The sequence below is a fragment of the Akebia trifoliata genome, chromosome 1 (assembly GCF_017979445.1).
Source record: "Akebia trifoliata isolate Shusen 1 chromosome 1, ASM1797944v1, whole genome shotgun sequence".
In the NCBI taxonomy this organism is placed as follows: domain Eukaryota; kingdom Viridiplantae; phylum Streptophyta; class Magnoliopsida; order Ranunculales; family Lardizabalaceae; genus Akebia; species Akebia trifoliata.
In genome coordinates, this window is record NC_141375.1 from 8,997,744 (window position 1) to 9,010,794 (window position 13,051).

The following is a 13,051-nucleotide window of genomic DNA, read 5'->3' on the forward strand; positions in this document are numbered from 1 at the left end:
ATCTCTAACCCATATTTTGAAAAACCATTGTTTTTACATATGTTTTTACATATATCCCAAGAATCGCCCTAGATATGATTTAGGTTTTTTCAATGTTTTAATTCCCTTTATGTGCGAAATTCGAGGAATTATTTAACATTTGAAAAATTTTAACCGTAGGATTTGTTTGAAAATTTTAACATAAAATAATGATGATTGGCCCTAGTCTTGACTTTAGTCTCTTTCTCTTAACCTTAGGACATCTTGGTTCATAATAGAGACCGATCATCTTAATCATGCGGATTCGGTGCCTAACACCTTTCAAAACCCATAATCTGACCCCTTGCCCATGTCTCTTGCTTGTGGACCGATCTATATCTATTTTGGAATTATCTGTGATTCCTAGACCTAAACTAAGTGGCGGCTCTCCATTCCTTAAAAATCCTGATTTTTATATGTAGGTACTTTTTATTATTTAGTAAAAAGTGTCAAGACACTTTCATAGAGAAATTAAAAGGTAAGGTTGATGAATGAGATGGAATGAAGTAGAAAAAGATGGAAGAGATGACGATGGTAAAAGAAGATGGTAGTGACGATGATAAGGTCTGTGAGACTGTATTCGGTTGCTAAAAAGAAGGGAATGAGAAGTGTGTAGCTGCTGTAAAAACGAAGAGGTGGGGCTCCTTTCGGGACTAAAAATGAAGGTGAACTCATGGAGAGAATATACTTTAGGTCTGTGAAAAAACGAAGAGGGTGAGAAAGTAGACGTTTGGGATGTTGCTGGTTGGTGATGGAGAACATGAGTGAGATGGGGTTGGGACTGGAAGAAGGTGAATAAGAGGACATTGGGGAAGTTAGCAAAGGGTGGGGGTGGGGGTGGGGGTGGGGAAGCTGAGAGATGGTAAAATTGGAGACAATAGATACAATAAAGTTGAATGGGTAAAAATGAAAGATAATAAAGTGGTGGACCACCTCACTCCATTGTAGCTGGAGGGGACGTTTATCCCCCGTAAATATAGTTGAAGTATGGTCTATAACTATGTTTTATAATAGAACTAGAGTTTGTCATGTTAGGATAAAGGGTAAAATAAGAAATATAGTAAAGTTAGAGGGGCATTATCAAAGTAGGAGGGGGAGAATAAAGTTGAAGGAGGGAAATATAGTAAAGTTAGAGGGGCATTATCAAAGTGGGAGGGGAAGAATAAAGTTGACGGAAGGCGAAGAGAAAAGGCAACTATAGCTGGGGAGGGGGTAGAAGAATAAAGTTAAAGTGGGGAGAAGAAGAAAAGCAAGTGCAGCTGAAGTTGATGTTTATCTCCAAACAAGACGGTAATAGAGTGAGATCCACAGTTGTATTTTATTATATAGATATTTTGTTTAAATATATGAATTTTATTTGGATTTTGAATATCAATCTGGGTTTGGACCAACCCAATTGTTAGTGGATTCTGTTTGGATTCTTGGATTCTAGTTTTAAGATATGATAAAAGGTTAATAAACCTGATCCAATAAGAATCTGATCTGATGTTTATCAGATCAGTTCCGCTTTCGATCCAATCCTTGCTGGATTAGTCTCATATCGACCCCCATCCAGAGCTGATTCATTGATAGCCCCACCCTAAAAATAAACCCTGAATTTTACGTTGAAGAGAAAGAAAACATCGAACATTACTTTTACAAGAATAAAACTTACTATGTTATTGAATACCATTGATTCATCCCGTAATCTGAAATTCTCTGTAAACATCGTTTGTTTTCAGTTTTCTTGATTAAAAATAAAAAAGATATGGAAATTCCAAAACCAAGTAGGAACAAAACCTAACTAAAATCAAAGAGAAGAAAAAAAAATCAAATACTCAGTTTAATCCAAACCTATCTTTCATCTCATAAGAAAGCAGAAACAGAAAACCCAAACCATGGGAACAAAAATTATTTTCCTGCAGAGAGAGATGGGAAAAATGTGTAGGTTGAAATTATTGCTAAACTGTACACCTTGAGAAGGCAGAAATGGTTATTGAGAAGTAACCCTACCACTAATTCATCCCCTCTTCTCTTTTTATTATCATTTGCTCATGTTCATTGCAAAAAAAAAGTATATACAGTAGCTCAGATCAGCTTCTCCCACCACTTTTATGACTTACAAATGAATTCAAATCCCCTCCTCTCAAACTTTATTTTCCTCTCCTATACAGTAGCTCCTCTCAAAGATCCCCTCATCATCTCATCCGCAACCCGTAAAAAAATTTAACAATTTCCACATGTTCAGATATATGATAGAAAAAAAGAAGAAAATTAAACCAGTTCTCTACCCATCACCACAAAAGTCTTCTCAGACATCTAGAGAAGCCCGAGTTTTAATCGGCTTTAGCTTCAAGCCCATGCTTTCTGGTGAGAGAAGCTCAGGAGAGATGCACGATGGACTCAACGGGCTCCTTGGGCTGTTATTCAACTGACATGGTCTACACAACCCGTATCCCATGAAGAAGTACTCCATGGGTATTAACATGGCATGGGGCTGTTCCTCTGTCACGATGGATCCACATGCCTGAACCTGTTCAACCCACCACCACTGCTCTCGTAAGTGTGCACTCAAACATGAGAGCTGCTATTGGCACCCCAACATTTACTTATTACACCCCAATTAAACATAAAGAAAATAAGTAAATGTTTGAGAATAAGTAAAAGTAGTGGTTTCAATAAGAGCTCTTCCTTGTTTGTTGCTAGATTTATATTTTTTGGGCTTTAAGATTTTATATGGACCTATCATAATTGTAAACAACTACTGAAATTGTTTGAACTGAGTGTTACGATGCTTTGTAATGTTGAAGTAATAACTTGAACAAAATTGTGTAATGTTTGAATGGAGTGTTTTAATCTTTAATTGGGGTGTGAAATAATTTAAGAAATTGGGGTGTAATAAGTAGAAGTTGGGGTGCCAATAGCATCTCTCCTCAAACAGGCATACTTAAAAATGTTTTCGTGCTCTAATTTGGTAATAGACAATCATAAACATTTTGCATACCTCAACCAAGGCACTGTATCTTTGATCCACTTTTGAGATCATTGAAACAGCCTCTGAATGGAAAGGAGAGTCCTCCCCAATGAATATTAACGTCCGACACTCTAGTTTCTTCAGTCTTTCACTAAGGTCATATCTCCTGCAAGTTGGCAATAACGTAGGTTAAACTGTCGTTGGAGAATGAAGCTAAGAAAGAAGAATGTGCAAGTAATCTAAGGCACGTGCTTTACCCACTAATTGCATGAAGAAACCGCAAAACATTTGTGCTCTGCCTCTCGTCAAGCAACTACAGATACAAACTATGGGAATCAAAAGAAGGGTTCACAACTAAAATTACTCACTATTCACAGTTTTCTTAAATTGCATTGTATTGTTAATTATAAATAAAATAAAAAGAGCAGCTAAGAGCACTAACACTTCTGCATGCTTGTACAATATCTGAATCTGGGACTTGTTGACTACTACGAGCTTCCTGCGGTACCATTAAATAATAATAATAATAATAATTAAAAAAAAAAAAGAAACTATCAATGCAGAGATGAGGAAAATATTAACCTCCATTGGAAGAACATGAGTACCTTACTGAAGTACCGCTGAAGCAAGCACTCCTTCACTAGTCTGCACATCCCATAATAGTATAGGAGATTCGACATTACCTACATATGATTTGCTTATCATGGAACTAGGATCTGTAGTCTTCTTTTCAAGTGAATGACAGAAGGAAATTAGAAAGAAACCTTATTATATAACCATTCTGTCCAAGAGGGTGCTTTGCATAGAGGAGAAACAAGTATCAAACCAATAACACGCTTCCTATACTTCGTCTGTAACCAAGTGATACAAAATCTAAATTAATAAAATGTTTGAATCAAAACTAACAGCTACTATGACGAATCTCAGATGTAGTTTGCTAGGAAGATAACATACAGCAAATAAGGTAAGGATGTAAGCACCCGCTGTGACCCCCAAACATAACACTGCACCAAGCCTGAAATATGTGACGCACAAGTCATCAAAAGCAAATATTTGGGCCTGGGTATTACTTATTTTTCCCTACCAAATACAGGAATATATCGAAGGTGCCCCTTTAGTGAAATGGTAAAGTCTGTATGGTAATACTTGACTTGGGACCAAAACCCTGCCTTTACATCCAAATCTATCAATATTTGCATTATGGCTACCAAACGTTTAAATACAAAATCCAATGATTGAGATTTATTCTCAAATCTTAGGTATAAATCCCAATGTTGGATTTCATGTTTACACGGTTAGGATCATTTGTTTTCTCATGAGTCACTAGAACCTGAATATATATATATGGGTGGTGTTCGCGAGCCAACACATTTGTCCTATGTGGCTTAAAAGTTTTGGATTGAGCTGATTTTTGGTGAGGAGATCATCCTCACCAAAAATCAGCCGAAACTGAAACTTCTAAGTCCATCAAAAGTGGTTTAGAATTGTGAGCCGTCGATTTTTTACGAAAAATTTGGAAACCACTTTTGATGGACTTAGAAATTTCAGATTCGGCTGATTTTTAGTGAGGATGATCTCCTCACCATAGAGATCATCCTCACAAAAAACAGCTCAATCCGAAATTTTTAAGCCACATAGGACAAACGTATTGGCTCCCTAACCTGACCCTATATGTATCGGAACATGTTCAGCAGCCCACATTAGGGAGACCATGTTGGGAGCCAAAAAATTTTCTGTGTCAAAAGTTTCAGATTGGGCTGATTTTTTGTGAGGATGATCTCTACAGTGAGGAGATCATCCTCACCAAAAAAAACAGCACATTCTGAAACTTCTAACCCCATCAAAAGCGGTTAACAAATTAACGGTACAAATCGATGGTCCACAATTCTTCAACTTCGTAAACCACTTTTGATGGGGTTAAAAGTTTCAGATTGGGCTGATTTTTTGTGAGGATGATCCCCTCACCATAGAGATCATCCTCACAAAAAATAAGTGCAATCGCAAGCTTTTAACTCATAGAAGACAATTTTTTGGCTCCCAATGTGGGCTGTCGAACATGTCCCTATATATATAGGGCGCGGTTCATGGGACATGTAAAAACAATGGTTTTTCAAAATATGGGTTAGAGGTTTTGGATTGAGCTGATATTCGTGAGGATGGTCACTATGATGAGAAGATCATCCTCACAAAAAATCAGCTCAATCTAAAACTTCTAAATCCATCAAAAGTGATTTACAAATTATTGGCAAAAAATCGACGGTCCACATTCTAAATCACTTTTAATGGGGTTAGAAGTTTCAGATTGGACTGATTTTATTTTTTGGATGATCTTCCCATCATAGAGATCATCCTCACAAAAAATCAGCTCAATCCGAAACTTCTAACCCATATTTTGAAAATTTATTAATGTTACATTGTTTTTACATATGTTTTTTGATATGTCCCTTGATCCGTTCCCATATATATATATATATATATACACACACACACAATGAGGAAAAGTACAGCTAGTTAGGAGAATAAATCTACACCATTATCTAACGATAAAATATACTATTACTGGGATAATGGTAAATAAGCCTTTACAAATATATACAAGGCTCAATAAAGAACCCCAATAAATGAGTTGGACATCCTTAATACATAAATTGATCATCATCATCTACACCACAGCCCTGGATAGAGGCGTTGTCACTCAGATATATAATAGAAAATCATAAAAGTATTATTGCGTGTTACCCAAAAAAATCAAGGACCTCAGCAACCTGATCTGCTAAGTCATCAACAGAGGGCACAGGGATATCAGAAGAAATTGCAGAAGCTCCCAACTACACAACTCTTGAGGAAAGGAGGCAGAAAAAAACCATTATATGAATAACAGAATCAAATAAAAGAGATGCAAAGTGCCACAAAACAAAATCAATTGAAGAAAATGAACAATTGAACAAAGAAATATAAAAAAGTCTTCCAAATTACTGACCTCATGTCCTGGGGGACTGATGTGATATATGCAGAAATTGTGAAGCAGCAGAGATGCAGCTTCGGGGCAAAAAAATAATCCTTGGAAACAGAACATATCTGATGAAAAACATACCAAATTAGAGAAAAATAATTATAATTTATATATTAAAAAAAGAACTATAATTTAACAACATTTTTTTAAGGATATGTAAAATTCATTATTGGACTGGCACCCCAGTTCCAAAAAAGATGATTCCCAAATTAGTAACAATTATATCCTAGGAAAACTAAAGCATTTTCCATAGAAAGAGCAGTATAAATAATGCAAACTATATATTCTTTTTATGGATCCTTAAAAAATTATATATTCTTTTTATGGATTCCCTAGTTATCCATAGAATATATCGCTGAGGACAGAGAACTTCACAAATGAGTTCATTATCACATAATACAATATGGGTCTTTTTAACATGTGCCCTAAGGGAACACGTTAAGGTGCATTAAATACACCATGGGAATTGACATTGTGCCAAAACTATCCTAAACTTTTTTTTACCAAAAATACCCCCAAATGGTTATTTCCAAGATGTAGAACGTGTGCCCTAAGGGCACACATTTACAAAACCCATACAATATAGGTCAGTTAAAAATCATGCAGCATTAAATATGTAGGGTCACAAAAAAGAAAAGAGGAAAAACAAAGAGAGCCAAAACTATCATATATCTGATTCCGCCAAAAAGCATTGCACTTACGATTTAGAGCTAAATCAGGATAAGTAACAAGTGCTGGCTTGTCCTGGTCTCCGAACACAGCAACAGAGACAGATCCACAGCGTGTCTGTATAACATGTTCCTGATGACAAATGAAATGAAGGGTATCATTAATCTCCATACCCAGTGCAAGATAAGGCTTTCAACATGGCTTTATAAATGATTGAAAGGGTGAACCCCAGATTTTTGGGTCAAGTCTTTGATGATGATGATGATTACTCAACACAAGTTAAGAAACTAAGAAGCCAGGAATAAACATCAATCTCATAAAGCTGAAGTTAAGAAAAATAAAAATAAAAATAAAAAAGAATAACCTGCAGGGTTAGTTGGTCAACCAATTCAGAAGTGGGCATAAAAGTTTGGTAAAACTCACTAATATGGTTCTCTTTTTTCAATGAAAAGCATAGCTTAGTTACAAGGTAGTCTTCAGTTAAGAATGGAACATAACTTTGTTGGGAAATACCTTCCTCAAAGCATAGTGACAAAGTCAGGAGTTCAGAAATAATTAGGCAAGGGAAATATTCAAAAAAATACTCACAAAAGTCAGGAAAGTCTGGAAAAAATTGTGTATATTGAAAAAAATAAAAAAATATAGTATTAATTATGGAAAATATAAAAATATGAATTTTATATATTAAATATAATATTAACCAAACTTATACAATTCCATATTATAAAATGTACTTTTCATATTAAACCTAATTTAAAGAAACATATTAAAAATAATATAGAAGCATAATTTTTTCAAAATTTTGCATAAGTCAGGATTCAATCCCCAAATGAAACTTTTTTGAACAATCAGAGATTTTTGTCACCATGCCTCAATTTCATAAATAAGTCAGGATTAAATAGTAGATTGAAACCTTTTTTTATTAAAAGGGATACTTTTCTCATTGTACCTCAAAGAAAGGAATATTTTAGGTTTATCTAAATATCTTCTACCTAAAAGAACCAAGCATATAGAGGTTCCTTTTAAAAAGCCTAATAAAGGATGGAATATAAAATAGGATTGTGTGTTCAACTATTCATAAGCAGTTCACATTACGGACTTTTTTAAAAGAAGAGAATGGAATCTAATGTCATTATAGAAAATGCAGTGATATATAACAACAACAACAACAACAACAAGAAAAGAATACATTTTTTCAAGAAACTATGAGATCAACAATGTTCTCAAATGAAGAACAAACCTGGAAACAAACCCTTGAAAATTCTTCAAAATTATCAAAGAAATGGAAAGAAAATTCAAATATTAAAGAAAAGTAATAAATGGGATTTGTTATCTAATCAACAATCTAACATCCACAACCCCAACAATATTTTTTAATTACTGCATAATCTCCATTTTAAATCCAATAAGGAGAAATCCAATACAGAAAACATCAAATGATATTTGAAAATAAAATAAAAAGTAAAACCCAAAGGATGAATTACTTTGACAATTCAATTCCCATAAACATTCTTGATTATCCTATAAAACCTCCAAATTCAACTCAGAAACAAAAAAACAAAAACAAAAACAAAAAAGATTTCACCATAAAAACCAAAAATGCAAATCCAGAAACATAGAACAAACCCTAATGCAACCATTTGAACATTTAAAACCGCTTAACATTCCAAAAAACAGTGAAAAGGATAATAATAAATAATAAAAAAACTCGTCCTGTCAAATTCAAAAACAGCAAATGCAGAGTAAAATTCACTGAAACAATCAATAAAAAAAAAAACTAAAACCATTAATAGTTCTAGAACCACTCATTTATCAATCAAACCTCATGGAATCCCCAAAATAAAAACACTCATTCCAATCAAAGATCAAAATCCTTTAAAAAAATTGTAATTTTTTGTTTGAAAAATCTAACCTTCCCACCGAAACAGATTGTCTCCATATCGATGGAAACGGAATCGCTTGACTCTGCCATGGCCGCGTCTCTCTCTCTCCTCTCTCTCTCTCTCTCTTCTTGGCTTCTCTGTTCAAGAAATTTGGATTTTCAATGGGTTTTATAGGAAGCGATTCTCTCTCTCTCTCTCTCTCTCTCTCTCTCTATAACGGTGACTTAACCTGAGTTCTAGATTTTTAAAATTAACTACGGTTTGTTGTACGGAATGTCCTCGTTAAATCTTGAAAAATATAAGTCGGTATCGAAATTACGAAAATAACCTCAGACCTCACAACTGTGAGGAATAAGATAATTTTAATTTTTGACTAAGCAATGGTGTGAGGTATCACTGATGGACACTTTAAAACTACATGAAAAAGTCCTAACACTATTGACTTTATTTCGAAGAATTAAATATATTTTTGAATAATTTTTTACACCATGAAGTTTATTTTTCGAAGAAGTTAGAACTTTAGCCAATAAAATTACACCATGAAGTTTATAAGGGTGTGTTTGGAAGGTGGAGTCATTGGAATTTGAGTTGCGATCCCAATTTTGTCAATTGTAGGAGTGATCGAAACTTAAGAAAACTTTAGCCAATTAAATTACACATTTCAAATGCAATATAATAATATCTTTAAGCCACAAAATCACCGACTTTACATGCAAATGCATTCGGAAAACCAATAGGAAAATGTGAATTGTTAGTTAGATGATCACGCTCTTTTTGGAAAAATATGTTTTAAGAAAATAAATTTTCTACCTCGAAGAAGATATATATATGATTTTCTCAGCAAGATGAGAAAATCCTAATGTTATTCTCCCACCCAACCACTGTTAGGATGAGAAAATTATAATGTTAGCGTCTCATAACTCGCCATTCCCAAACTAAACATCTACATTTTTGAAATTTTCCTAATTGCAATAATATACAAACACATATTTTTGAGAAACTTGTTTTCATAATCATATTATTGGGAAACAATTTTTTTTTTTTTAATTTTCCAACAGTAATTCATATATCCTTAGTGTCCAAAAAATATGAATTTTCTAACCAGAACCCATAGTTGAAGCTCTACATCAAATAGATGGTTAGAGATTAAAACAATTTTTTTAGGGATGCATTTTTATTGAAAATATGTAACTTCTCGATCATTTGTCTAATGGTGAGCCTCAATTATGGGTTGAGGTTAGTGTTTTCTCAAAAAAAATATAGAGTTCTTGAATAATTATTGTAGATACGTGGACTTCGTAACCTTTTGAAGGTTGGAGCTCATCTACTTGGGTTTTGAAGTCGCCATCATTAAATTACGATGTGAATGGGCACCATAAAATCGTTTTGAAATTCATTTTCATTGTCTTGTAGGGACTCTTATATCCAAATGGATAATGAGAAACGTTTTCCTAGAGAACCTAAGGAGTTCAGTTGAGGAACAAGAAAGGTGTTAGGCACATTGTCCCTCCCATCCAAAGATGGTTATCAATATGATTATAAATGAAGTCTTTAAATTTTTTATTTTTTTTAAATAAAGGGAGTTATAAAGAGAATTAGGGAAAATTGACTATAGTTTTGTTTTGAAAAACAAGCAAATTGAGAGGAATGAGCAAGCCACTACTAGAAGTAGTGTTTGTTGGATTTTTTGTTAGCTTGAGACTTTAATAGAAATCCACATGGATTTCAACAATTGGAGTCCCAAAGCTTCAAAACTAGCTTATGTGCTCCTTTGGGAGATTTCGTTTATTGGATTAACCCTATGGTGATATTCGTAACTTGAATCACACCATGTAGGAATCAAGACTAGATGCATGAGATTTTATCTATTTTTTGACTATTTTTATTGGCTCTAAAGGTTGAATATCGGTTCATAGGGACATACATTCTTGTTTGTAGTCATTTTTAGATGTGAGTATATGCAAGATATATGTATGTGATGGACTCATCAAGAAAAAATTACCTCCTAAGAAAGTTTACTCTCTAGTTCTATTACCATCAAGGACCAAGGAAGAGTAAAACCAAAGAACTATTATTCTAGGAAATTTAAAGTACATAAAAAGTAAAAAAAGTAAAGCATCTACACTATGAATTAAAATTGCATAAATAAATAATCTATTCTAATACTCTCAATAAGCTTATTGATGATTTATTGGGGAAGATTACCTCTAAGAGGGATTACCCTCTATCCCCAAACCTTTAGACTAGAAATTTAAAAAACTATATTAAAAAGTATAAAATCAAACTAAATAAGGAAAAATGATTGAAAATGTAGACACTCCAATTTGCACGAACCCGTTAGGAAAGTCCAAATTTCCTCGAATTGATTTTGAGTTAGACTTAAACTTCTCAATGGACCCACATTGCCACTTGGCATCATATTCATGCATACATGCATACTATTTGCATCTCATATCATGCCCATACCTTGGTCCCAATCCACTTTAAACCTATGTCCATCACCCATATCCTAAGCCCAAACCCAAGTCCATATCCAAACCCAACACCAAGTTCATACCCAAACCTAACACCAAGTCCCTCCTAAGCCCAAACCCAAGTCCATATCTAAACCCAACACCAAGTCCATACCCAAACCTAACACCAAGTCCCTCCTAAGCCCAAACCCAAGTCCATATCCTAACCCAAACCCAAGCCCAACACCAAGCCCATTCCAAGTCTATTCTCTCACCCCTTCACAAGATGACACATGTTGATACCTCATAAGCCTCCAACACCCAATGCATCATCTAATTGGAGAGTCAACCTTTCTTTTGTGAAAACTCAAGAATGCCCTTCTCAAAAAGTCTAGTCAAATCAAAAAGGTTATTTGATATTTGGTAATAATCCATAAAGGTGAGAGAACTTCCCATTATGCCCTCAAAAGGTGGGAATCTTCAAGTACATACATGGAGTTCTCCCATTGGTCCATTTCAAAATTATACTTCCACCATTGCTTTATTTGTTATTTACAAATGAACCAAGATCTACTTTTCACCTACCACTTCACCTTTACACATGTCATTCTCCTATTCACCCTCCCAAATGTGCTTTTGTTTTTCCATTGGTCCATTTCAAAAATATACTTCCACCATTGCTTTATTTGTTATTTACAAATGAACCAAGATCTACTTTTTACCTACCACATCACCTTTACACATGTCACTCCCCTATTCATCCTCCCAAAAGCACTTTTGTTCTCTCACCTCTATTTACCAAAAAACCAAGGATCAAAGCATGCTTTTAGGGTTTTTTCACAAATGTCATCTTTACCCTCATACAAATGGAAAATCCAAAAAGAAACAACCTAAATCTCATGTCCATTTTCTTTATTTTTAAGGTTGGACCACTTTATCCCCAAAAGTTCTCCAAAAACTCTATAAATACCCTCATTTTCTAATAACAACTCATGCTCTCAAGCTTCCATCTCTCAACATAAAACTCTACCAAATTCTCTACTCATCTCTCATCCCTCAACTCTCTCAACCCTCAACCACATCCTTCAACTCTCAAGTCCATTACACAAGCTCAAGTTATTTCAAGACTTCCAAAAGGGACAAGGTGGGACAATAGTTATTTAATTATCTTTTAAGTTGCATCTTCTTCTTCTATCCTTCTCCTTTTTTATTTTTAGAAGCCTTTAGGATGTAATGGAGAACCCTCCTTCATCCCGAGTAGATTGAACCTCAACCTTGGGCATGGAATGCTTGAGGCGGTTTGGTCGAAAGGATGGAGGTTGAAGCCCTTTTAAATCCATTCTCATATCATGCATCATAATGTACACTATGCACACACATCACACATGTTGGCTATGATGAAGAAATGTGTAACTCTCTTGATGGGGTTAAAACACTAAGTTTCTAGCTAAACATGCATGCATTAAGGTTATAGATCTAAGAGAACTCCTTTCATGGAACTTCTCTAAAATCATAAACCAACATTTCAATTCATGCAAAAGTGTGTTGACTCCATAGAATGTCTTTTTCCATAAGATATCTCTTATGTCAACACCAACATCAAAACCTCTTCCAATGAGGTACATACACACTATATGCACCCACCCACTTCATGCATCTCATGCATTCTACTTGTTATTTTAATCATTTTCAAAAATGGCCAAATCTAAAGGTAACCACCTTAGGTGGAGAGAATGGGGTGCTTAACACCTTCCCCATTCTCTAACCGAATCCCCTTACTTAGATCCTAGGTAGACCATACCTTTTCCATGATTGAGAGTCACTACAATGCCATAAAAAATGGTTTTCAAAATAATCGATTCGGGTGCCCATTCACACCCATTTAAAAAAAGAATGGTGGCGACTCCAAACAACGTAGCATTGAGGTTCAAAATGTGAAAATTCTCATGTCTACAGAAAATAAAAAGAGGGGGACGGTTAGAGTAGGGACATTATATGGTGGATAATGGAGGGTTTAACCCCACATTGATCTTCTTTTTCCTTAATCATCTTCTTCTTCTTC

General features: G+C 34.6%; 1 protein-coding gene across 1 annotated transcript; it reads right to left on the reverse strand.

Annotated features, from left to right (window-relative positions):
* Positions 1 to 1,990: 1,990 nt before the first annotated feature.
* On the reverse strand, positions 1,991 to 8,713 carry LOC147410653 (protein NDL2-like). Its single transcript, XM_086437947.1, has 11 exons — positions 8,566 to 8,713; positions 6,686 to 6,785; positions 5,952 to 6,049; positions 5,711 to 5,799; positions 3,926 to 3,986; positions 3,736 to 3,822; positions 3,577 to 3,654; positions 3,414 to 3,470; positions 3,229 to 3,284; positions 3,002 to 3,137; positions 1,991 to 2,530 (listed from the first exon to the last, which is right to left on the reverse strand). The coding sequence occupies exons 1-11, from the start codon at positions 8,623 to 8,625 to the stop codon at positions 2,309 to 2,311; spliced, it is 1,044 nt and encodes a 347-aa protein (XP_086294073.1). The 5' UTR covers positions 8,626 to 8,713; the 3' UTR covers positions 1,991 to 2,308.
* Positions 8,714 to 13,051: the final 4,338 nt, after the last annotated feature.